The 26,623-nt window shown below is 36.0% G+C and overlaps 1 protein-coding gene across 1 annotated transcript in view; it reads right to left on the bottom strand.

Annotated features, from left to right (window-relative positions):
• The window catches only part of CFAP47 (cilia and flagella associated protein 47), a 255,123-nt gene that overhangs the window by 158,447 nt on the left and 70,053 nt on the right, over window positions 1–26,623 (bottom strand). Inside the window, exons 34-42 of the mRNA XM_085049413.1 lie at window positions 21,602–21,699; window positions 20,664–20,780; window positions 16,869–17,003; window positions 16,251–16,363; window positions 13,642–13,792; window positions 12,852–12,940; window positions 11,471–11,557; window positions 6,219–6,286; window positions 4,948–5,093 (exon numbers count right to left, since the gene is read on the bottom strand). Of these exons, the coding sequence (XP_084905539.1) occupies window positions 4,948–5,093; window positions 6,219–6,286; window positions 11,471–11,557; window positions 12,852–12,940; window positions 13,642–13,792; window positions 16,251–16,363; window positions 16,869–17,003; window positions 20,664–20,780; window positions 21,602–21,699 (1,004 nt within the window). The remainder of the gene's footprint in view (window positions 1–4,947; window positions 5,094–6,218; window positions 6,287–11,470; window positions 11,558–12,851; window positions 12,941–13,641; window positions 13,793–16,250; window positions 16,364–16,868; window positions 17,004–20,663; window positions 20,781–21,601; window positions 21,700–26,623) is intronic.

The raw sequence follows: 26,623 nt of genomic DNA, 5'->3' as shown, positions 1-26,623 counted from the left end.
TATCTAAGTTAGGTATCATATATCTATTTGAACTAGGCAGAAGATTTAACTTATATACTAATATTGCTTTGATAACGTCTCTGTGTTTACCACAAAATTTTTTCAGACAATTTTAGCTTCTACTGATTGCAAGACAAAGAATTAAATGCCTCTGAAACAACTGATATAATTTGCAAAGTCAGTCTCTCTTTATTTCCATAAACCATATTCTGTAAAACTCTGCCCTAAAAACGTGTATTCTGCCTTTTATTCTCCTTCCAGTTATGAAAAAAAATAATTTATTTATGTAATTTAATGCATCAGCCAAACAGTGCAATGTTTTGCTTTTAATATTGCTCAATAACATAAGAAAACCCTGTTTTTTCCTTTGCCTGCATTTGTAGTTTCATCAGATAGTCATGTTAAGGCTGAAAACACTGCAATTATATTTCTGACACAGCAGAAGGAAAGCTATTCAACTCTGATGGCATTTTCTCCTCTTCCTTGATTCAAGAGCTCACACAAATCTTCCTTGAGAAGGATTAAAGAAACCTACAGCAAAATTGGATTCCCACACACAAATAGCCACTCCTGGGAACCAATTTAAAGAGGAATTATTCCTGTTTGACACAGTGCTTTGGCTCCATAAGGGCCGTTAACAAGCTCACAGCACATACAGCTAATTTTATGAAGGTGTTGGTTGCTAGGATGCCATTCCACTATCAGTTACTTTTCCTGTCCTTGCTGACATCAATATGCTGATAGGAAGGAACAAACTTCCTCAATTTCCTCTGTGCTTTGAAGAATTCTGGGGTTTTGATCTCCACAGAATGCAAATCCTGGGGTTTTTTCCGCTGAGCTTTTTTCCTGATGCTTTGGAACAGAATGGGTATTTTGCTGTACTTTGAGAGTTCAGCTTGCATGACCATGATTTTAATGCTTTATATTCCCATTTTCCATCAGCTGCAAACAGGACAGCATCAACATTGTGTAGGGTTTACTGTTAATGAAAATGGTTCATGAAAGAGCTCTTGAACTATTTACCTAATCCCATTGCTAATTGATATTTCAAAAGAATGTAGAGCTACTAGGAATTTGCAGTTGCCCATGCAAACTTGTAACAGCAACAGATAGCAAAGTGTTCTCTCAATAACCAATTTAATTTTATATTAGACATTTAGATGTAAAAGTCTGTACTGTCACTCTTAAACTATGATTTCATGTATTATTATCATCAAAAATTCCACACTATTCAGATTTAAATTAGCTCCTGTATATTTTTAAAAATGCAACCCAGTTATGTTTAACAATATATAATATCTTCTATGAAAAGATCTATGCTAAAAATCTGAAAAATATCCGTTTCAATTTTTTCCTAAAGAACAATGAAACACTGAAACAAATCCTTGAGAAATGTTACAAATGGCTTGTGCTGTCATTTCAAACCTTAGAAAAGTTAACATAAAGATTATTTCAAAAAAAGGAACATCTTTGAGAAGGCCAGAAACCTTGGATCAGTGTATCCTCTTGCTGATATTACAGATATGTAGCTGCTGCAATGATGGATAGGATTCATAATCAGATTCAAGTCTAGTGATTTAAACCTCAATACCTTCTTCACTGGTGGTAATGAAGGAGCAAACCTACTCTGACTACTATTTTGATCTGTTTGTCAAAAAGGGTATGAAAGGTAGGTAGGAAGAAATCACAGAAATGCTAAATTAAATTATTTATTAGATTTTATATATAGCACAAGTCCATATTTGAAGATACAAGACTCCTCATTGTGTAAAGTCATTTGGTGATCATACAGCATGGTGGCTGCACTTATTTGTCAGTTAAATAATGGTATGACCGAAATATTGCAGCCAGGTACACAATATATAAGAAAGCCAAATTCTTCCTGTGTCATTACTGTAACAGCTCTAAAATCATGTTAGCTATCTTGCAGTTTCATCTTTCCCTAGGAGATTTAATACAATTATTCACAAATTATGCAATTATGTGGATGGACTCAATTTTTCTAAGCTGAGGTTCTGCATATTAAAAATATTTTACTCTGAGGAGGCTTTATATGCATCACATCTACTCAGCTAAGCTGAAAGGACCAGGTGTTCCAGAAAAAGCTACCATAGAGGACTTAACAGCAGCTTCTCTGAGCCATTAATGCTTCCTTCTATGAAAATTCAACTGGTCTTTGTTAAGAACAGTGACTAGTAGATAAGTGTCTAAACCTATTTCTACATCACCACTGTAGGCAACACTGGAGCTGTCAGAAATGTACTTTTCCCTTTCCACTTGAAGCATGACCATCCTACAGCTCTGACCACATCTCTTAGATTAGCATTCTTTCCTTAACATGTCCCAATTTCCCTTCACTATATTATTTAGCTTTCAGGCTCTATTCCTTCTGTATCATGAGCCTACTCTTCTCAGCCACGGTGTGTAATTCTGCTTCTAATAAAGAAACAACAAACAGCTAAATTGTCAATAGCAGAGACTTAAAGAGTATAAAATCATAACAGGTAAAAGGAGATTCTGCTCAGATTTGCACCCAGACAGCAGCAGGCCAGGTTCTTCCTTGTCTAGAGACTGCATCTAGACATTTCATTGAATGAAATGGATGGACCTAGCTCTCCTTTATGAATGTACTGCTGTTGATGTGTATTTCTTTCCTAGTAATTTCTCGTTTTGAATTGAGCACTGGATTGATTTTCCACTGAAATATCCACAAAGATTGTTAACCTCTGACACAGGGATGTTAATGCATTCTCTTTGTGGTGATTCCCTGGTGTCAGTAAGGCATGAGGTCACTATTTCAGTGTAGACTCACATGGAAAATCTCTCTTCTATCTCTGCTAATTTTAAAGAAAATCAAGAGAACTGTGCACTCTTTAAGACTTCCAGTCATGTGGCTTGTTTTCTTATAAAAGTGGCCACTATTTGCAAATAGTGAATAGAGTCAGAAAGACAGGCTTGGGCATAATTTTATTAGTCTTATTTTCCTCTATGAACAAGATAAAAAATTAAGCTGGCCAGGTGGCATAGACAAAGTCATGTTTAAACAACTAAAAAATCCTATCAAACATACAAACACCAGACACTAGCAGAAGTTCCACGTTTTTTAGGAGGGAAAAATACAGAAGCTGAGAATGTGTGGGAGAAAAAGAAAAAGTCATTTATCTTTAGATGCTTTGTTACAAATCATCAAAACATGGCAGAGAGAAAGGCAGAGGCATGTAATTGCACAGAGGGAAAGCTGAAACACAGAGGCGGTGTTATGAAAGTAAGAAGCAAAATGCAAACCTTGAGATCAGCCACACAGAGAAGATTAGAAAAACAACAGGGTTTTGGAAAACATTGACAGCCAGAGACAAAACACAGCAGGGCAGGTTAAAGAGGTGAAAAAATGAACTAAAGACACAGAAATAAGATTGTGACCACTGAGATAAAGAATTACAGGAACATCAAAAAGCTGGATTGCAAGGTTTGATGTTCTGAAACTTGATCAAAATCAGATCTTGGTAATTTGATTGAATTTCAATGAAATATATACGGCAAAACCCTGGCTACATCAGTCAAGAGAGAATGAAAGGTTGTGGAGTCAGTATTCATGTACAGTCTTTTCTGAATGGAACTCTGATTGACAGAAAAATTTCAATAGAGACAGCAAGGAAAATTATTATTCTACTTTGACAGCACACTCTAAATACAGTGATAAATACATGGAGAGGTACAGAACAGGAAAGTCTTTATCCATTCCCTGCCTATGCATTATTCTTGCACCCACGTCAAGACAAATGATTTAAATTTCTTTTCTTTTCTGAAGCTCAGATGCCTAGAAAAGCCACCAAAATAACATTTCTTGCAGTATTACTTTTTATTACTTAATGATGTTAAAGTGAAAAGTTGCCGGCAGCATTTCATATAATTCTAATTATGTGGAGATAAAAGGACAGCAAACTTTGGTTTAAACTTCTTAACTGAAGCCTGTAATCTTATGTAAATCTCCAACCAAATTTTTAAGCCACTTTGTCCTCCATGAATTATAGCAATACTATGTTTTTATGGGAAAAAAAAATAGTTTCATTTCCAAATGCCAGCACATGGATCACATCTTTATGATTATACATGCATGCGAAAACATTACCTTTAAATATGAACATAATTAATTTGTATCTTCATATAATCATAGAATATTCTGAGTTGGAAGAGACCCTCAAGGGTCATCAAAGTTTTACTCCTGGCCCTACACAGGACACACCCAAGAGTCACCCCATGTTCCTGAGAGCATTGTCCAAATGCTTCTTGAGCTCTGTCAGGCTGGTGCTGTGACCACTGCCCTGGGGAGCTGTTCAGTGCCCAACCACCCTCTGGGGGAAGAACCTTTTCCTGATATCTAACCTAAACCTCCCCTGACACAGCTCCAGGCCATTCACTCAGGTCCTGTCAGTGTCACCACAGAGCAGAGATCAGTGTCTGCCCTTCTCTTCCCCTCACCAGGAAGTTGTAACTGCAATGAGGTTTCCCCTCAGTCTCCTCTCCTCCAGGCTGAACAGACCAAGTGCCCTCAGCTGCTCCTCACACAGCTTCCCCTCAAGGCCTTCACCATCCTCATGGCCTCCTTTGTATGTTCTCTAACAGCTTCATGTCTTTCTTACATTGTGGCACCCGAAACTCCCCCAGCACTCGAGGTGAGGCTGCCCCAGCTCAGAGCAGAGCAGGACAATCCCCTTCCTGGCCTGGCTGGCCATGCTGTGCCTGATGTCCCCAGGACAGGGATGTCCCTCCTGGCTGCCAGGGCACTGCTGGCTCATGTTCAAGTTGCTCTTGATCAGGACCCCCAAGTCCCTTTGCACAGCACTGCTCTCATTTACCCTATTCACACATAATTGGCAAATGTCCTGATTCTTACCTGACTGGGGTATCACACAATAAACACTCACAGAACATACATTCTGTTCTTACCCTTTCATTAACCAGGATGATAGCACAGTAACGCCTTTCCTGACAAAAGGGAAGGAACTGAATCTGTAAGGGTGCAAAACTTTTGGCTTTCAAGAACAGTTGTTCCACTGGAGTGAAGAACTCATGCAGGAGTCCGGATTGATCAGCTGCTAAAATAAATTTAAATGTTTAGATACAACAGCACAGGTTGTAAAAGAAAGTCGTTGCTTGAGTTTAAATATAAGGATACTGTATAGAGCCTCCTGTAACAATCAGTATTTAAGGCACACCTGCAATCAGTGATCAGTATTTACAGCTGCAGTTGGGTAGATGTGCTGCAATATTGCATGTTACATTATTTAAATACATTCTGCTAATTACCTGTGCTCTTATTCTGTGCACTGAAGCACAACTGAGGAAAACAGATAGATCTCACCATCAAGAATTCTATAAGGAGGTATAAAATAAATAAAAAGCCTCCATAAAAAGGTCTACTCACCTCAGAAAGAAGAATATAATTCACTGCTTTTAAACAAAGAATCCCACTCTCAGAGCAGTAACTATGTCTGAAATCCTCTAGAATGAACAAAACCTAAATACTGGCACACATGGGGTTTGTTACAGTGCTTTCACAAAAGCATTACGCTGAGAAAGAATCTTAGGGTTGAATCTGGCAGAGTCTGACTTTCCCACTGTATGTCTTTCACCTGCTAAGCACATTTTGGCAATGCAGAACCAGACCTTCATTCAAGCTTTGCTGGCTGGCTTTCTAGGCAGGACAGCAGGCTTAAGAACATATAGGAAAGTGAAAACAACAGAAATTATTGAGCTCACACAAGAAAACTATGCCAAACTCTGGCCAAATAGAAAAGGGATGGGGCAGCCACAACTTCTCTGAGTAATCTGTTCTAGGGCTTCATCACCCTCACAGTAAGAATTTCTTCCTCATATCTAATCTAAGCCTGCCTTCCTTCAGTTTAAAGACATCATCTCTTTTTCTATCACTACATAGCCTTGTAAGAAGTCCCTCTCCTGCTCTCTTGTAGCCCCTCCAGGTACCAGAAGGCCACCAATAAGATCACCCCAGAACCATCTCTTCTCCAGGCTGAGTTCTTGACTGTGATGCACAATTTAAGGCCAACATTTTATGAAAACTATAAATAATAGTTACTGAGCATACCCATCAGTAATATTTATTGAACATACATAGATGTCAAAATCTTGCTTCTGTAGATAATCTAATTTGTACTGCAGTGAGACATGGTACTGCATAGAGGTGCATTTGTACTTACGGCAAATGTCTTTGTTTGAATCTTCAGGCAGTGCACTAATTTTTGAATCTAATACATTATTTTCAGAACTAAAAAGAAAAAAAAAGAAAATTAAAGCAATATTCTAAAGCTGGACATTTCTATGACCAACAGAGAGCTTTGTTCCCCTATTTATGAATAAATACTGGAAAAGCAATTGTTTTCAACACAAAAAAAAACCCCAAAACAAACCAACCAAACAAAAAGACATTACTACATTTTGGAACCATTTTCCTACCGATAATGTTAAACACCACTTCATCCACTTGAGGTAGCTACAGGAATGAGCTATATTAACTAACATGGCAGTTAATCATTCAAAAGAAACCTAACGTAACCAAGGACTTGTCTAAGAAAGGGGAAATGGATGAATCTTAATCTAAACACCTTAACTCTGTTCATTACAATATTCCTTTTCGACTGTATTTGAAAAGAACAGATATACTCAAAAAAAAAAAAAAAAAACAACAAAAAACCAGCTTAGAACAAAAGCTTCTCTGAACTCCCATCCCTGCAAAGCAAACTCTGCTCCTGACCATCATATTTTCTTGATGAGACTTTATGTAGTTTTCTATCCTTCTTCACAAGTAATTTCTACCATTGTTGACTGGAGTTAAGACTGTGCAATTACATTTATGGAAGGAGAGTTTTGCTTAATTTACAACAAGCACAGAGCTCAAAGATGCTGAAAGTAATACTGTAATGTATCTCAAAAAATACTGTGAGTTTCAGCTCAAGACTCAGATTTAATATTATACACACGTAAAAGTCATTCCCCACAGCAGTAAAATTTGATGAACCAGCATATAGCAAACAATTATTACATATAGTGTTTGATAGATGTTGTGTCTCTCTTAAAATAATAGTTAATCTTGCTGGGCTAAGAAAAATCAGACCCTTAAATAAATGGATTTCAAAATTCTCAGAATGAGTTACCCTGGAGATTTGTTTTAATACCTATACTTAAAGACCATTTTTCAGAAAGGAAAATGATCTCTGAGTTATATGCATACAATATACCATATATTTTGAACTTTACAAATAAGTATCCCACATTAAAAAAAATACAGATTTTATATAAAACATCATTTCACTCAATGCTTTATCTTTCAATGAGACTGCCAAGTCATGCTTGCAAAAACAGAGACTACAGGAGAAGAATCACTGTAAAAGCAACAAATAGCTCAAAAGCTGTATGAAAAAACAATAATAGTACATAAAATACATTTCTTCACTGGTGTGAATTATACATTGAGTAAGTCCTATTTTCAGATCTGAACAACAGAGAAAGTCATTTAACTGATTTAACACGATATTGAACTTCTCTCAATACCAATTCTTTTCTTACATCAATGAACAAAGCACTTGCAGGTAAGTGATGGGAAAAGAAAACAAACCTGTGTTGTGGAAGACTTGAACATTGTGTCTCATTCTTCCATAACAAAAAGAAATAGCATCTTGTTCAACAATAAAACCAAAAGGAATAAAGTTCAGAAGGTATAAGAAGCTTGGTTATGTTCAAAGTCTGGTTCAGTAGATCCTCTTTCAATACACAGAGAAATTAGGGAAAGGATTAGGTAGAAGAGCTTAAAGCTGCTATAAAATAAGCCCACACAGACTGTTCACTGCACCTGGGTAAGGCAAATCCCTGGGTAAGGCAGAGAATGTGGAATGAATGGTTCACAAGCTGACCTGTGGAGGAGGACTTGGCCATATTGGTAAATGAAAAAATACACAGGAGCTGGCAATGTCCACTCACAGCCCAGAAAGCCAAATGTATCCTGGGCTGCATCCAAAGCACCGTGGGCACCAGGGCCAAGGAGGGGACCCTGCCCCTCTGCTCTGCTCTGCTCTGGTGACATCCCACCCACAGTGCTGCATCAGCTCTGGGACCCCCAGCACAAGGAGGACATGAACCTCCTGGAGGAGCTCCAGAGGAAGGCCAAAGAAATAGTCAGAGTGCTGGAACACCTCTCCTATGAAGACATTCTGGAGAAAATAAGGCTCCAGGAAGACCTTATCATGGTCTTTCAGTATTTAAGGGGAGGTGATGGAGGGTAGAGGAGAGCAGCTCATAAGAGAGAGAGTGACCAAGCAACTTCACCAACTGCCCCTCATTTGGTTTTGAGGATTTTGCTTAGAAAACAAGACTATTTTACTGTTCATTAAATGAACAAAAAGTTCAAGAGTATGTTACAGGTGAGGATGGGTTAATGAGGGCACTTCTCAGTTTCCTGCTTGAGGTGTGAATACTTCTAATTCATTCTTGCAGTGGTTTATTCTAACCAAATTCAAATCACAGCTTGGATTGGAAGGGACCTTAAAGATCATCTAGTTCCAAGCCACATTCATACTTTTTCACCAGTAAGAGTCTAGTATCTGCTACCTCTGAGTTGTCAGATACCTGTTCCAACATCACACTGCTTGCCATGCTATCAGGTGTGCCAAAAATCCAGATCAAAAGCAAAAATCATCTATGCAGCCAACACAAGTAGTGTGCATACACCACCATGTCACAGGAGCTATCCATAGGTAATGGTGAGCCTTTAATCTTCAGTCCAGGCTCCAAACAAGCCAATAACTCTGTTTTCTATCCAACAAATTATCGGAAGAAGAAAATTACTTTTCTTTATGTATTTGGAACAGAATTTACTAGATGGTCTTTTCAGTCCCTTTTAGCTCCAGATTTTATATATTGCTGAGGGAAAAGTGCCAGACACCATAAGGAAATCTTTAATTCACAGAGCAGCAACTTAATCAATGAACTTTAGGATGTTTAGCAAGCAAACATCTTATTAGAGAGAAGGGATACAACAAACTGCTTAGAAATGCATTGAAAATACAAATCATTTGAACACAAACATCTAAGATATTCACCACTATCCACACTTTCTGGGACAGTTTCTGGTCTCAGAACAAAGAGTAGTATAGAAACTAAAACAGGAGCTGCCCAAAATAGGCAGTAAGGCTTAGAGTAGACGAATTTCTATTATATCAAATACAAAGAAGAATTGTAATTACTCCCAATAACATATTTGTATAACATATTTTCTGAAACAACAGGTATTAATGCTGTATCTCATATTACACAGAGACACAATTTTTACATCCTAATTTTTTCTTCATTCTTCCAGCAAGTAAATACAAGTATTTTGTATAACATAATTCTTTCCTTGGCACATGAAACAGCTCAGAACAAAAAGTGGAAGAATAAAATTCAGAAAATTGAAATTGTTTGGAATTCCTAATACTATCTCTAGTTTAAAAAAAAAAAAGGTAATTAAGTTAACAGTAAGAAGTGATACACAATGCAGAGCTTGATTTGAAATTAATTCATTAATTTTTCCTTTTTTTTGGTTTGGAATTAATTTTTTAATGTAAAAATATTTATCAACATTCACAGCTTGTTTTGCAAATCAGTCTATGCAATAACAAACCAGCCTTATGGACACTGCACTGCATATGGTAATGTGCTTAGTCATGGTCTTAGAATAGGACTATTAGTGAAACATTGACATATCTTCACCAATTTCTTCTTTTACAGTAGGAAATCTATGGAGGAAAAGTTAGCTATTAAATCTAACCTTGAACTTTAACTGTAATTTGATACTACTTTTTTCTAATGCACATCATTTAAAAATACCAACATGCTTGAAAGCTATGGGTAGTTTTACACTAGAATTTCTGGGCCATGTGGTGTGCTTCTCTCCACCTGGTTTTCCTTCTCCCACAGGGAACAGACCATGCTGCCACACAGATGTAGACCAACGATAATAATTGAAGTGTCAAGAGCTTGGAAAAGCACAGAAAAGTGGATAACTTCAAAAAATCTTACTCCAGTATACTTTGAAAAAACCTATATCAACTGGATTAAAAAAAAAATTACTGTGCTTCTCACCAAACACCATCCATTAACAAAGAGGTCTTGCCTGCAACCACTGAAGGACATGGGCTACAGTCAGATTTTTTGGCTTAGACAGCCCTGTGTCCCAGCAAGGCTATAGTTCCTCAGGGCTCTAGATGCAGACTGAGAACTTTCCAGTCACACTGTGATGAATCCATACCACAATGACTAAAGGCTGGTCTCCTCCCTGGTCTGAATGACACTGGTTTGGGTGCCTGTGACACTGCCAGAGGGGAAAGCTGGTAGGTTAAAGGGTCACCTGCCAGGTAAAGTTCCTTACAGTGAGGTTTAAAGTGGATCTGACACATCTGGGGGCACAGGATGAGGATGCAGAAAGAGCTCTGAGCCCAGCTGGATGTGCTGGGATGACTAAATTGTCATTTGCATGTCTTGGTCCTGACATCAGTCACACAGACAAAATTACCCAAAGGCCAAGAACTGATTTTATGGTAGTTTTATGCTTACAGAGCACTTAGGAAAATTGGCCCCCAGTTTGTACATGGCTTTTTCTGGATTTACCAAAGGAATAAAAACGATTGAGGGCAAAATCTTCTTGCTGATCAGTTATGAAATATGCACATATTACTTTTTTAGCACAAATTTCAGAAGTTTGTTCCATTCAAGAAAAAAATCTTCTGAAAAAGGGCATTTGTCGCTTCTGTTACCACAGATGACAGAAACATCTAAAAACAGCAAATCAGTACTGGAAATTTCTAAATATTTAAGATGTCCTGTTTCAATGAGAAAGAGACCTAGATGTGTGACTAAAATGACACTATTTAGATTGACTGTGGGGGGATAAATTAAGCTGAAACATGAAAGATGATGAAAAAATCTTTTTCTACATCAACAATTATACACTTATTTAATTCAGTAGAAAGTATAGTAGAAAATTACTTCCAGTTAAAAATTGTATATATTTTTAAATATCAAAATGTTCATTATTTTTCTGTTTTTCAATTTTCCTTTTCTTTTTTTTCTTTTTTTTTTAAAATATAATTTGAAAAATAATCTGCAATGACATTCATGAGATGGCTGTGGACCATCCCTATGATTACAACTCAACCTACAGTATTGATGAAGTAGTAGTTTACGATATTTCCCAATAATCCTTGAACAAGTGCTCCAGGATTTTGAATGTTTACATGAGCTTTAAAAATGACATGTCCCAAACCGTGGAAAAGATTTCAAATTATTAAATAAGAATTAATGAATGACTGAAGAAGTATTATTTTACAATAAGCAGCACACAGCTATGCACAAACAGGTAATACTAATAGAATTGTATGATTCAATATATTATAATAAGCAATTGTTATCTGGAACTTACCTAAACTTTTTCTCTTGCTTTAGTTGCTTGGCTCTATATAGTTTATCTGGCAACAGTAAATAGTGTGTGGATTCCAGCAAAATTACCCTAGAGGATGACAAGCACAAATAACGACAGCATATTTAACTTGCAGAATGAAGATGAAACTCAGTTTATTCTAACTTTTAAATACAGGATCAGTAAAGAAGCTTATTATTTTTAATTAAAGATACTTTAAAAGTACTTGCTGTGGTTTAACCCCAGTTTTCCTGTAAAAGAGATTCTTCCTTGGTGTCAAACAAGCATTTTCTTGTGTTATTTGCAAGTAAATATACACCCTGATGGAACACTAGATTGTTAAAAACACTGGAAGCATGTTACAAAGAATTTTAACTTTATTTTAACTGGTTCAAATGTTGCCCAAATTGATAATGACTTAAGGTAGCTGTCAAGTAGCTTTTGAGTTATATAAAACTAAATTACTTCACCAGTTCATTTATAATTTCCAAGAGATTTATCCAAAACATAGAACTGATTCAGCCTCAATGACCACCTCAAGGTCTTAAAAAAAAAATAGACAGCTAATTAAACTCCTATGATTCATACACACAAGGCCTATGCCAGAGGACATTGCTGAAAACAGTCCTGTTACAGGATTTTTATTGTTTATTATTATTATTATTATTATTATTAGGACATACTAATCCTATTCTCTGGTGGAAAGAGAAATTTAATTTTTAGCTTCTGCAACATGTATATTCATGTTGCATAAAAAAAACCCTTAAAAATATTATGAAAGATGGTTCTTGCAAATAAATGAATGAGAAGAACCAATGCTTAGTTCTACAGAATAAAGACAAAATATGGAGCCAGATCACATAAATAGATTTTAAAGGGGTACAACAATCTATTTCCTTTGCATTAAGGAAAGCAACATTTAAAACTCTGCAGTTGTTGCAGCTATGATGAATACAAATTAAAAATAAGACTAACTGATAATGATGCAAGCCCCAAGGCAAAAGCTTTTGCATGCTTAATAACTTAAACAGCAGGATAAAGCAGATTGGGGAAAAAATAACCAACTATTAATTAACATGGCTTGTTTCTCTTTGTAATTCTGCTGGCCCTCAGCCAAACATAAAAATACAAGCAAGGTTCACGAACTCTGTTTGATTAAAGCTCCAGCTTTGCTGCTTACACTGAGACGGATTTCAATTAAGGCTTATTTATCTTCTTTATTCATTATGATAGCTTCCACTTCTTAGTGCTTGTAACAATTTTGGGAATGTAAATCCCTATTATTTAACCTCCAGGTTTTACATTTTTAAGAAGAAGAAAGTTATGGAAAAGAGTGAATAAAACAGCATGATCATTAAAGACTTGTCTTTACAGCACTGTCTACCTGAATATGCCATCAGTTTTGAAGGGATTAGTAACATTTAGGTTAAATTTCTTCAGCTCATAGCAAGGGCTTCTGCACCTCAAAATACCCTGGAAGAGAACAAAAAACACAAGGCCAAGAATCAAGTTATCATCGTTTTTCCTTCTTATCTTTACATGTCCTCTGTTTTTTTCCCTTGCCCCAACCTTCCTTTCTAACATCAGTGTCTATTGCTGGTGGTATAAAGACAGTCAGGAGACTAAAAAGAAAGAGAGAATCACAGAAACACCACCTAGGTTCAGAAGTCTATCCAGATGTGCTCGATGAATGGATTACAAACACATGCCTACCTACTCTGACTGGGACACATCTGACAGCTACAGAGGGTCTGCAGTTAAAAAGCACAAATAAACTCAGAAACATCTAACAAAAGCTTGTAGTCCATCTGTTTTTGACAACTGAAATCACTAGGCTGAAGCACATCAACACCTCCATAACAGAATTTCCAATAATGTTCATATGCTGAAAGGGCTCCACATTTATTTTCAGAGCAATCAGTGCACATTTTTACAATTTATTCAGGATCGAAATGTGATTTATGTTCTTAGGAATCTTACATATTCATCTAGGGTTTTTTCTGCATGTATATATTCTAACATTGGAAATCTGAAAATTCACAGGTCAAAGGCTAATGCTCACATAGTGATGGTAACTCACATTTTCATTCTTACCTCAATTCCCTTTTGTTTGATATAATGTACAGAATAATAACATTTTTGTGACAATATTAATCACACACACATGAACTTACAACAGGCTCAATATGCTTCAGTTCAGATTTCAGAGAGAACGTCAGTGTAGCACCCTCTATTCCATCAACTCTGTTGGAGGTCAGGATCAGCACTGCTTCAGCAGGGCGCAGGAAGCGAAAGGTGAATTCCACAGTCACAAACCCTTGTTTCCTAGGGGAAAAAAACCAAAAAAGCTCAAAACTGTGGCTCAGGAATTACTCAGAAATGTAATTTCAGGAACACATTTCAGGGTCTTGGTAAGGGAAGGGCCCTACAAAAAAAATTAATTTGTTTCTTCTGACATATTTTGTTGTAGTACAATCTTCTGCCTAAGAGCACCTTTAAACATTCTAATAAAAAATATATAGATAAAGAACAATACTAAGCCCTTATTGCTTTTTACAAAATCAGCACATAGCCCAATTTTTCTTCACACACACAAGAACAGGAAGTTCTCTTTCATTTAGAGTATCATCCTAAGTTAACAATCAATTCAATTTATACTCCTTTTTTTGAATAGGATTTCTGAGTTAAGCAGTTAGACATCCTGTTATGCATTTTGTGAGGCAGATCTAGATATTCTTAATCATATTCTCATTGAAGAGTGAAAGAGAAATTGCTAAAAAATTCCTTCAAAATAATTAGTAAGGCTGAGTAACTAAGAGGCAGAAAAAAATGAAGTTCTCTTGTACAAGCAACAGCTTCCCTCTGATGGGCAAACTGGAGAAGGGAAAAGCACACAGAATGTGAGTTTAGATTTGGTATGAATTTAGACTTTATTTGCATCAGTCCATCAGTTAAGAAAGAACAACAAGAAAAGCTTAGTGCCCAAAGCTCTCACTCTGAAGCTCTCAAAATGTCTCTCTGATTTTGAGATCAGTCTTAAGAAGGCAGGAAATCTCAGATTGTCTGAGAATTGATGACTGATTGATGAAATCCCAGAAGTTCTGGAAACTTGGCTCTCACAGCTTTGATTGCTGTTGTGAGCTGCAAGTCTCCATGGCACAGTGCAGTGCCCTGGAAAGTTGGAATCTCAATTCAAGAATTAATTATGCCATACGCAGCACATGACATTCAGCTACACTGAGAATATTATTCACATTACTGTAATTTCCTAACCCACCTACAACATTATTATCTAACATACAGAACCTGCAAGACTCCCACAAATCTCGTCAATTCTTGGACTCTTTAAACACTTGCACCAGAATATTAAGAAAGCTATTAATTACAAAGAATGTATTTTTCATTTAGTGATCATGACATCATGATAAACTCAGCAGAGGTTACCATGCATGACTGGCATTTCCACAAGTTTTTATTTCTATGCAATTTTTCAAATCTTTGTTGCTGTATATAATGCCAAGCAGCTCAACAAGGCTGTGCACATTTTCTTCTGTCTTGATTTTGTTTTGTGGTTTGTTTTGGGTATTTTTTAAAGGTGAAGTGAAAATCAGCCATGGTATTGACCTTTCATAGAAACACAGGATATTTTCAAGGATTGCATTTTTATGATAACTCTTATTTGAAGTAATTGCAAAGCAAATGGAATCAAATCAGCCTCACAGCTTGCTGAAAACATTGCATTATTTGTTGTCCCCTTTGCACATATTTATAATCAGCATGTAATTTAATACTGACATATTGACGGTCCTTAAAGAGCACTGTATTTATGTTAAGTCTTCTTGAATTTGACCATCTCTATTTGAAACTTTTTTCTCCTTCACAGTCTATTTTAATTCAAAAGTTGACCTTTTCTTTTCCTTCTTACAATCTTTAATCCATTTTATCTGTAAATGAATGTCTTGCAGATAAACTTCAAAACTGTTAACTGACAACCACATTCACCACTCCATCCCTCTTGTCTTCACTAGTTAAAAAGAGATTAATGAAATTCCTGTATTTATTCAGAAAGCTGCATAGCACAGAAAGAACAAAATATACTCAGTGAACAAAAACAAAGAGCTGGTGACATACCATGAGTATTTCTGTACCAGAAATGATAACCTAATGCTTCCCAAAAATTAAGTCTCTCCCTAATCCTTAGATGGCTCTCAGACATGCAAAATGAACAGATAACTACATCACATATACCTTGGTGGGGAGGAAGGATGGAGGCAAGAAGATGCAGTGTAATACTACTCAAACCCATGTCATGGTCTCTAATTCCCAGACATGCTTAAATAAGAATAAGAACCAAAATCTGAGACCTCAGGGAGGAAAAAAATTACCTTCCCATGCTTCTAAAATGCATTGATGTACAAAATATGAATCAAGTTCAGAGAAGATAATCCCAATATAGTTAGGGGGAAAAAAACAACCAAAATGTAAGAATACCAGATATAAACTGACAATTAAAGTTTTTGATACATTGGAAAAACAGTATATATTGGGATCAGATGACTCCTGTAATGCTCTGAAGGCTTATATATTGCTGTTAAAATCTATTGAGCTAAACTGCAAATGTCCCACTCCAGCTTTGTTCCAAGTTTGGCAGAAAAGCCTGACTTCAGACTAATTTCACCCTGTTTGTAGTTGAACACAATTTCTATTCTTCCACCGCTCTTAAATCAGTAGGTTTCTACTTCTGTTATGCTAACAATAAAAACACTAACAAGTCATTACTCACGTAGCAGGAATGGTGACAGTGTGGCCTTTCAGCAAAGAGAAAGCACGAGCATCTCTTCCTACAAGAACAGCGTTGTACATCAGGGTGTTCCGGCTGGGGTTTTTCAGGCGCACCTACCACAACAAAAACAACAACAACAGCCTGGTTTTACTCGTTTTTCAGACCATAAAAGGTGTTCTGCAGGGAAGTTTCAAAATGCAAACTAAGGATATCACAAAATAAGAAAGTAGTCCAAAGAACTGGGTAGAAAATTTTCCTTGCAAAGGAGTAAAAGTTCCCATATATTATCTAAATTTAATTTTTCAGAGTACAGCGTACACTGCACTCCTATGCCTATGAATCTCTCATTCTTCTCTTTGATCTCAGATTTGTCAAATCTGTAGATTTTTTTCCTATGTTTAAAAGCACAGGGAATAAACGGTAGCAGAAGTGAAATTAAAAAGACTCAAGAGACAAAAAAAACCCAGAAAATGCACTCTTTCATCTTCAATATTTCCTAGCCAAATGACATGAAGCCTATTAATTCTTTGTTGCAGCATAAACATAACATAAACACATATATACATACAGTGTTTTAACCTTTCATTACTACAAATCTAAATTCAATGGTATCAATACCTGTTTAACAACAGTTGCATGGAAAGCACCTGTAAATTCGATGGTGCGCTTGGGTAAGTACTGAGGGAGATTTTCATACAGGTGGACACACAAAATAAGCATCCTGATAGGGTTTGGATCACAGATATCAATGGCCTAATAATGAAAACAAAAAGAAACCAAATAAAAAGCAAGATGCTCAGTTAAAATTTTGCCTATATAGTCTAAAGATAGGAAGATGAAGAACAAAAAAATTTTAAGGCAATTCTTATTATAGAAATATTTTCAATCTAACCTGTAATAACTGGATTATTCTCATAGCTAATATGAATAGGAATCTTGTCACTGCACAAAAAAAAAACCTGATTAATGAAAAACACGGACATGCTCTGGTGATAACCCTAGGGTAAAAATTAAGCCAAATTTTTCCCAAGGTTCAGCAGAAAGAAATGCTAATTTTATTAAATACAGCATAGCAGAAAAAGCAAGAAAAATTTAAATTCTGGAAAAACATATGTCTTTATCTTAAAAAAAAAATAGTTTAAGTAAAATACCATCCCAAATGCTCCTACACACACTTTTGCAACTGTTTATGAAGACAATGTCACCTTCCAAACAACGACTGTATCATTGTTTTATTGCAGAGACTAAATTGCTTTATAAAATGTAGCAAGTATTCCTGCATCTTAAATATTTGATTTACAGAAATTAATTTGAGTGGCAGCTGCAAAACACGTCAAAGTTTGGTCCTCATCAGTTCTGGTAAGGCACTGAAGAGAATGGTAGAATTATTTGCCACAAAGGCTGAAGAAAGAAGAAAAAAGCATTTACTCTCCTGAACTGTCATTAGTATTGAAAGAGAGATGCATAGATATACTGATCATCTAAATTTTTTATTTTCAAGTTAAAGTTTCTTCAAAGTTTTCAAGTTCTCTTGACGTTTGCCCAGCTAAGCAGCTCATCCTACTCCGAGCAGTTCTCACACAGCTCCTCCTCTAACTTCCCAAGAGAGTGAGCACTGATCTGAAGTTTCCCTGCAACTCTCCATGGTTTCCTAGATAATGTTTATCCTTGTAATTCTTAAGATTAATTTCGTATACTCTTCATGCACTGATGTAATCATGTGTCTCATCTCATATTTGTACTTAATTCCATAACCACTGGTTTAAGATTCTAACTTTACAATGCATTTACTATGCAAAGTATAAAAGCTTCTTCCATGCCAAAGACTGAAACCTGAAGTCTGAAAAGTATTCTGATTTTTCCATTCACTTATCTCAGTAATGGCTATTAAATGTTAACAATTATTCCAATATAACTGTGGTTTTGCACCTCTACTTTTCCCTCTTCCTGCATTTTCATTTAAGATAGCAAAGATGCCAGAGTAGATTATCTGCTGAAGACTTTCTTTTGCCACCTATTTCTTCCTACCCATTTCCACTTAGACCAGAATTTATTCCCTCAGAAAATATTATTCTATTTTATCCTGTGATGAATTCATAAAACCCCATTTGTGACATTTATCTACTACTCTAAGAACTAAATTTTTTGAAATAGTGTATTTTTTAACAAGATTAATCAGAAAATTTCAAGTCAGTAAATATTATTTGCTTTAAAAATATGTGTTAGCAAACAATAGCAATAATAATAACAATAAATAATAAATTCTGGAAAAAAATTCCTCTACTGGCTATTCCCAATCACTGCATTGTCTACCCTAGTCTATCTTTGTCACACACATTCCCTCCATTCTATTCACCAGCCTATCTTGTAATACCTTATTTCAGCCTTTCAGCTGGAAATTCTTCAAATCAAAGCATTTTAAAACTTAAAAATACCAAACACAAATAAAAGACTCATAGAAAGCCACTGCTAATACTCTAGGGTTGAATTGTCAATCATGATTAGAGAGTGAAAACAAAGAATTTCCAGCCCAAAGAGCTCCATCTTAAATCTACACCTTAATCCTTCAAAGGATTTTAAAGCCTTGAACTCCATTAAAAATGTCATTTAAACCTGAAGCCAAAGACTTCCAGACAGTTGAACTTCTTTATAATTGCAGAATCTTAGATTCTTAGATTGCAAATGCCAGCTGTTCCACACCTAACATGTCTCAGCTTGTGCTGTCACCACCATCCCTGCAATAATTAATGCAAAGCTGTCTTGAGAGTTCAGAAGCAATGACTGCCAGAGTCAAGCACTTGCCAATGCTTTTGGAACATTTTAGTCTGTTAAATTTCAGAGACAAGACTATCAGAAAATTCACAAATTAGGAGAGTTCAGCAAAAGGGTTCATATATTTTGCTACTTTTATCACTGAAGAACAAGATAGTTCAGAAGTTTCAACAATAGCCTTAGAAAAGTATTTATGAATTTCAATAAATCTATGTAAAATGTACCCTTAGAACTAAAATACAAACCTTGAAGACACAAGATCTGCTCCTTTTTCTGATACTGACTGTGCACCTTTGTTTAAATTTTGTTTGTACAGAGCTGGACTTTCCCATCTATTGCAGACAATTTAGTTTTAAAGCAGGTATATTAAGGAGAATGTCCTAGAATTCTGCTTCCCTATCTAATGTGTTCAACTCCCTTTTTATATCTGACATTAAGCCTCTACCTTCATGTGCTGAACTGCCTGTTTTCCTTAATAAAAGCTGAGCCAGAATATGCCTTTGTTTTGAAGGTTATACCCATTTACTTTTTTGCTTCCTGTCAGTCACAAGTATGGAAAGCAGTAGATTTTCTTTTTCAGCCTGTCATAGCAAAGTCATTTATAACAGTGTTACCTGTATCAGGTGGTGACAGCAAGAGTGTAGCTGATACAAATGGAAATAGCAGGGTTAATTTTCCCTGTAATCATAACACAACCAAAGGGAAAGGGGAAAAAAAGTTGTAATTGAGCTTCCTTTCGTACTACTTTGTTCACACATGCAAGCTCTACCTCTGATTCCTATACTATTAATTCCTTTGGAAAGTTTCCTCATACATTTTTAAATACTATGTCTATTCTACTCAGTCTTCTGCTCTTCCAGAGGGCCCAGTATGCTCCCAGAGACATAAACAACTCAAAAATGGACAGTTGAAGAAAGGCAGAATAGGAGCAGGAGAAAACTGCTTTTGGGGATAACAAAAAAAACAAAGGAACAATATCTAACCTATGTAAAGGTCACCATTTATAGCAAATTTGGAGCCATAGGTCAATAAAAACCACAGAGATGTAAAGCATGTTTACTAAACATAAAAGAGATCCCAGACAGACCCTTGATGGAAGGAGAAATTATCAACAACATTGCATTTTTCCCCAGAAAAGGACACCAGCAGCTGATGATTTAGAGTGAGTTCTACTCTCTGCAGCATCAAAAGCTACTGACTTATGTGAGCACCAAACCTGGGACAGAGATCTCATGGCCTTCATGGTTAGACGAATTCAAGTGTCACCAGATACTCATATATTTTCCACCAATTATTTTTATATTAAGTGCCTGATGCTTGTTCTTAAACATATTTTTTTCTAAATTTCCTTCCAATACTAATAATGAATTCCATCTGTGTTTTCATTGTGTGATTTAGGATGCAAAAATCTGAACTGAATTAATCTTGTGTTCAGCTAGTTGTGTGTGGGCGATTCTACACAGCAAGGAAATTACTTTTAATTACGTCTATTCCTGTTGGGTTTCCATCATACATTAACACATCCTGAAACAAAACTGTTTCACTACAATCTCACCTTAATTTGATGTGCAACACTACTATACAAGAAGTCAAAATAAAAATACTGATGTATATAAGAGCTGCTAGTATAAAATCACCTACCCTAATGCCCATATGCAGATTGAGAGTACGCAGAGCCTTCACAAGTATCAAACAGTTATGCAGAAATTGCTCCTGAGTTCTTGGATTAGTATGCATCTTTACGAAGCGAATTGGAATCTGGACAAGACAGAGAAATCAAACTTAGCTTTCCACTAGGCAAAATTACTGTGGTTTTGCTCATTCAGTAATTAATAATTTCTAAATTTTGAACTGAAATTCACTTTTAAGAATATACCCAGTAAAAAGAAAACTGAATACTGAAATAATCCCCCATGACTTGTTGGGGTTGTTTCTTTCTTTTTAAAAACCACATAAGCCTAGAGTAGCTGTTAAGGAAACTTCCCTGTCCAACCAGCCAGGAGGCACTGGCAGCCACCTGAGCTGGGACTGATGGAACATCCCATGGGAGACCCCAGAGAGCAACAGATGCCCTGCTTGACTCCCTGCACACCCCACACTCACTCCCAGACAAGGCTTCCTTACTGGCTCAACCCTAAGTTTCCCATAGCAGAGTCTCAGCTATCTGGATCCTTAAAATAATTCAATCTTGGTGCAATAACAGAAGAACACCTCAACCTGGCATGTAAGAGGAAAAACCCCACGCAAAGGAAACCCAGGGCTTTTATACACCCTCAGTCTGAGTGTGTGGAAGTCTGGGGTCTTCCTGCTGGACCCTCAGCTTCTGCCACGTCTCTCTGGTCACCAGGCTGTGCCACAGGTCCCCAGAACCTTTGTTAAAGAAAGGATCAGTGCCAGCTCTCTTTCCTCAGGCTCCCACTACCCAGAGCTCCTCCTGCAGCTCACACCTCAGCTGCACTCTGAGCTGCCTGCACTGAATGAACTTCTCAATATTCCAAAGGAAAATAAGGCCTGAACAAACCCACTGGCATTAATGAATTGTATAAAACTTACGCATAATTAGAAAAAAACCTTCTTACCAAATATGGACAATAAGATGCCACCTGTGCTGCCAACACCAGGCCATCCAGAAGATCTTGGTCAAAATTCACAATCCATCTCATGGGTGGTATTCCACCTGATTAAAGCACAAAGCAAGATTCATGAGACTCTCTTCTCCCCAAGATACCTATTTTATTCTCGATAGATAGGACAACTATTAGAAATGACTGAGTAGAGGAAGGAACAGAAAAAAGAAATATCCATTCACATGTAGAAGATCACAGGCATATTTCTATTTCAGAGCTGTTGCTGAAAACAAGAAAAATCTCACCTGGAATGTTGTAACTATTATTCACTCTGCTGCAGCATGTAAGAATATTCATGAAAGCAGAATGGAAAGCAAATAGGCTAAACTGAACTTCATGGATTAGGAACCTAAATAAGTAGGGGTTTTTTTAATTTTTATAGGCCTAACATTAATAGGGTTACTGAAACTCATGAAAGTATGCAGAAATCCTTTAAAGTTGAAATGCTTAAGACACAAAAAGGATAATGTTATTGATTGTCTTTAAGGTCAAATTATTTGGCATAAATGCAATATAAATGAGAGCTAACAGCTTATTTATTGCAGCACAAATCACCACTTCTGTAAATGTTGTAAACCCCAATGCCTCACAAGGTTAGATGATTTTTTCTCTCTTTAATGTTTTTATTATAATAAAACTGATCATTAATACATTGAATGCAGTTTATTTGTAATGTCCTGTTTGAAGCACCCATATCTTAAATATTTACCATGGCATTTACACAACTTTACTGTCTCAGGTCCAAACTCACAAATTTAGGAAACACTTTGGATTTCAGCTACTGGCAAGGTTTTCAGATAGACTGGGATCAAGCTTTCTCATATGAGAAAAATTATATAGGTTTCATTTCAATATTACACTTGAAAAAGTTAGTTAAACCTATAACAAAATCCTGTACCAGATCCTAAGCAAAATCTATCTGTCATTATTCAGAAAAAGTTGACTCAGCATCAGAAAAACATTAAATGTCCATCACTTCACACCTTCTAGCAGATGCTTCAGCATATTCATAAGGCTTTGGTAAGAAACAAACAGGAGCAGATGCTGCACAAGCTCAGAAACAAAGGTGTGTAAATTCAGCTGATCTTAACTCTGTGACATTGGTAATGATTTGAGTTTGCCACTGCTTCAGTGTGGTGATATTTAGGTTTGGCCCAAAATCTCTTATTTTTTCCTCCTCATGCTGTGAATTTAGATAAGACTATTCTAAATATTCATTAAATCCATTTTCAGTTTAAAAAAATCAATTAAAACCAGTATTCAAAAGAGTATTTGAATGAATATTTCATTTTCTTTAAGTTTTCAAATCAAAATTAACACATGAATTAATGTCACTGTATAATTTTTTTTTTCCATATTGTTTAACTGAAAGAACTTTTTCGAGCAGAGAACTCAACTTTCAATTACTGAAAACTCCATATTAGAAGGTACCAAAAATGGAGTCTGACAGGATATATAACATCTCTTTGTTACCTATGACAGGAAGAGACTATAATAAATATAGGCCTCAACATCTAAATCATAGCAGTATTAATTTTACCTAAATTCAGACATCAATTTTACAAATATCTACAGTAAGAGACATTTGTTTCATCCCATCTTCTTGGTAATCTGCTTGCAGTTATTTAAAAAACATTTAATGTAGGCACTGCAAATACAAATACTTTAAAAATAGCAAAATACATTTTTGAAAGCTTACTTTCTTCCAAAAACTTCAGTCTTTCTAACATAAATTCATCATTTTATTGATCATAGTTGGAAGCTATAAAAATCAATAAACTGTCTTCTTTTTTTATGAATAGAGTTAAGACTGACTCTCAGCACACAATATTGGTATTTCTAATAAATCACCATTTTCAAATTTTTATTTTTAACTTCGTAAGATTAACTATTTCTGCTTTATTAGGTCCAATATTGAACTATTCTTCTGGTTCTTAATCTAGATTGATTTGCTCAGCTTGGTTATGGAAACCTATTAAACCATACGCTTTGATCAAAAAAGCAACTTTATTTTTTGTCCTACTTTCAATTTTACTTTAAATATACTATTTGCTGCTTTTAGTCTTCTGGTGGGAATATTCCTTGAGCACATTTAAGCAATAGCAGTTGCTCCTGTATCACAGAATCACAGAATGGTTTGTGTTGGAAGGGACATAAAAGATCATCAAATTCCAAACCCCTGCCATGGCCAGGGACTCCATGCATAGCACTTTTGTACTTTGTTGTATTTTCACTAATCCTTGCTTTCATGCTGGCAGAATTGTCTGTGTGCCAACAAAGTAGCTGGGGAACAAAGTTGGCTTAAATAGAAAGAGTGAAAAATTTCTTTACTGTTTAATCAGCACAGCCCAATCCAGTTTTGCCATGCAGCCACACAAATGTGCCTTTGGAAATGAAACACAGTAGGACTATTTTTTAAAAACCAGTTATTGAACTATAGCTTTATAGTCTACGTAACTGGGACCATAAAGAAAAAACCCCATGAAGTGAAGTATTTTCCCATCTTAGCTAATTAAAGACTTGTATAAGCATTTCTGTTGTTTTTCAGTTAATCCTTCTACTATCAATCAACCTACTTAACTCAAAGGCTTGTGAATAAATTAGTCAGGAAACATAATGTATTTTTCCTAATTACATCAAATCGAGCAGAACATCTGCCAGCTAACCACTCTACAGTAATTAAGTTTTTAAATAGAATTAGTCAATTTTAGTAGAAACAATGGAAATCAGAATTATTACTCAGGACACCTCTAAGCATGTAAATATATTGAATTTATTTATATTGGCATTTCTTCCAAGAAAAAATTACTATTGGAGCTTTAATATGAAGATTTTCAGCCAATGCCATGATAAAAATGTGGCGAAAAATAGTTTCAAACAGGTAGCAACCAACTCTGTGTTACTGGGGGCAGGGGGAGAGAAAATTGGCTAAACTTTAACTTTTGAGTTGAGAAGGATTCCTGCTAATTGCTAGCTGCATCCCAAAAGGGCTGGCTGCAAATATTGATAACACCAAGACTAAAATGGCACATTCTAAACTCTCCCATTAAAGAAGAGGAGTGAGGTAGAGAGGCAGAAGTCCCAATTAGGCTTATGATGAACTCTGCTCTGCATATAGACTAATGAGATTAGGAAAACTGGGGACTTGGAGTTATGAAAAGAAGAGGGAAAATAGAAGCATTCCCAAAAGGAAGAGGTGGTCTTGAAGAGACAACAGGGAACTGGAAAGAAGGTGAAAAAAATTCATCATTGGAGAGAAGATTTTTGAAGTGGGAGAAGATTCGGAAGATCTTCACAGGCATAGAGACAAATGCCATGGGATGTGCAGAGACTTTGGAGTGACATGAGACTGGGCTCTGTGAGCAGCAGCACAGCAGGAACTGACAGGACTTTTCCCTAATGTTCCAGTGACCTCCCTGACACAGAAGGAATCTGAGACCTTGTGAACAGAGTGCTGTTGAAGCAACTGGATGTGTGAAATTATCAAACGGGGCTAGAGCTGGTTCTACAACAAACCCAGGATCCTGACCCACCACAGGGTGTTTGGTGCTCAGTGTCACCCATGAAAAGAGGTGAAAATACTTTCTAATAGCAAATAACAAAGCAGGATTAGCTTGCAGTGGATGTGCAGCCACTTATGAGTGCATTCAAGCATTTGCTACGGTTCTGAAAACCTAAAAATACACTGCAAAAGGCCTCTGTAAGGGATCTAAAATGAGAATAGCTCTGTTTCAGGTGTTGATTCCACTCAGCACTAAAGGAAGTAACATTCATAGTCAATTCAACTTAATTCTTGGATGTTATATTACTTTTAATGGTAAATACTTGGGGTTTTATTAACTTGTAATGGTATCATGTTGCATGCATGTAGCAACCAAGCATAACAGCATTGTTCTCATCTTTCTTGTGACAGGTTAAACCAGCTCTTGAAGACACTGCTTGCTTCATTCATGAAGCATTTCTACAGAGAAGCAGCAAAGTTTTGCTATGGTACTCTAATTATTCACCACTTTTTTTTTTTTATTATTATTTGTTTTAAAATAAGTCCAGCTCCACTGCATTTTTTAAAAATTTATGTTCTTACCCAGATGAATCAATAGAAAGTCTACAAGGTTTTGCAATGCTTTTTTTTGCCATAATCTATTTTTCACAAGGTAAGAAAGAAAGAAAAACAAATCCAAAAACATAATTAAATATTTATTTGAAATTAGATTTGAAACCTCAAGATTTTTTTGTGGGATACGGAAACTTTTTTTCCAAATGGAGATAATCAAGAGAATACCTACAACAACTCTACACAAAAATGAGAAACCACTTATTTGGTGGCAGAATACCAAGCACCAGTCACCATAAACTCCTCTAGGTCAAATTTTGTTGATTTCTTTGATGTGTAAATGATACAATGGACCAAGGAAAAATACTACACAACTTAACTTCAGTAAGATTAAAGCCTCTGTCACATAGAAGCAACAAAAATGTAGTGTAGGAAAAAGATATTATCAGGTGAAGCACAAACTTCACTGAAGAACAGTAACCCTAACTGCTATCAGCTGTTCACAAAAAAAAAATAAATTGATTGTATAGTTTCCAATATTTTTGTATGAAATTTTTTAAAAATTGCACAAGATTATCTTCCTCCCATCTGGAGATAATATAAAACAGGTTAAAGAATGGGGTTTGGGAAGAAAAATTAGTTTCAAGTATTCATGAGGAAAGGACTACAATCTAAACCCTCAAACAACTGGAGTAATGATCTGAAACAAATGGGATGAAATCCAATAATGATGCTTGCAGCGCACTACAATTAATTAAAAATAATTCATTACACAAGTCTGCATGGAAAACTGGATAGAGAGAATTTCTGCAGAGAAAAATCTGCAGAAAACAGTAAACCTTGTATTGCTGCAAAAAAGCAAATATTTTGCTCAGCTGCATTAACAGGAGAGTTGCATCTTAAGCAAGGATGTAGATTGA

This window comes from Lichenostomus cassidix, chromosome 1 (genome assembly GCF_008360975.1).
Source record: "Lichenostomus cassidix isolate B80296 chromosome 1, HeHo_3.0, whole genome shotgun sequence".
Classification (NCBI taxonomy): Eukaryota; Metazoa; Chordata; class Aves; order Passeriformes; family Meliphagidae; genus Lichenostomus; species Lichenostomus cassidix.
The sequence above is the reverse complement of the archived record's forward strand: the minus strand, read 5'-3'. Positions and strand labels throughout refer to the sequence as shown.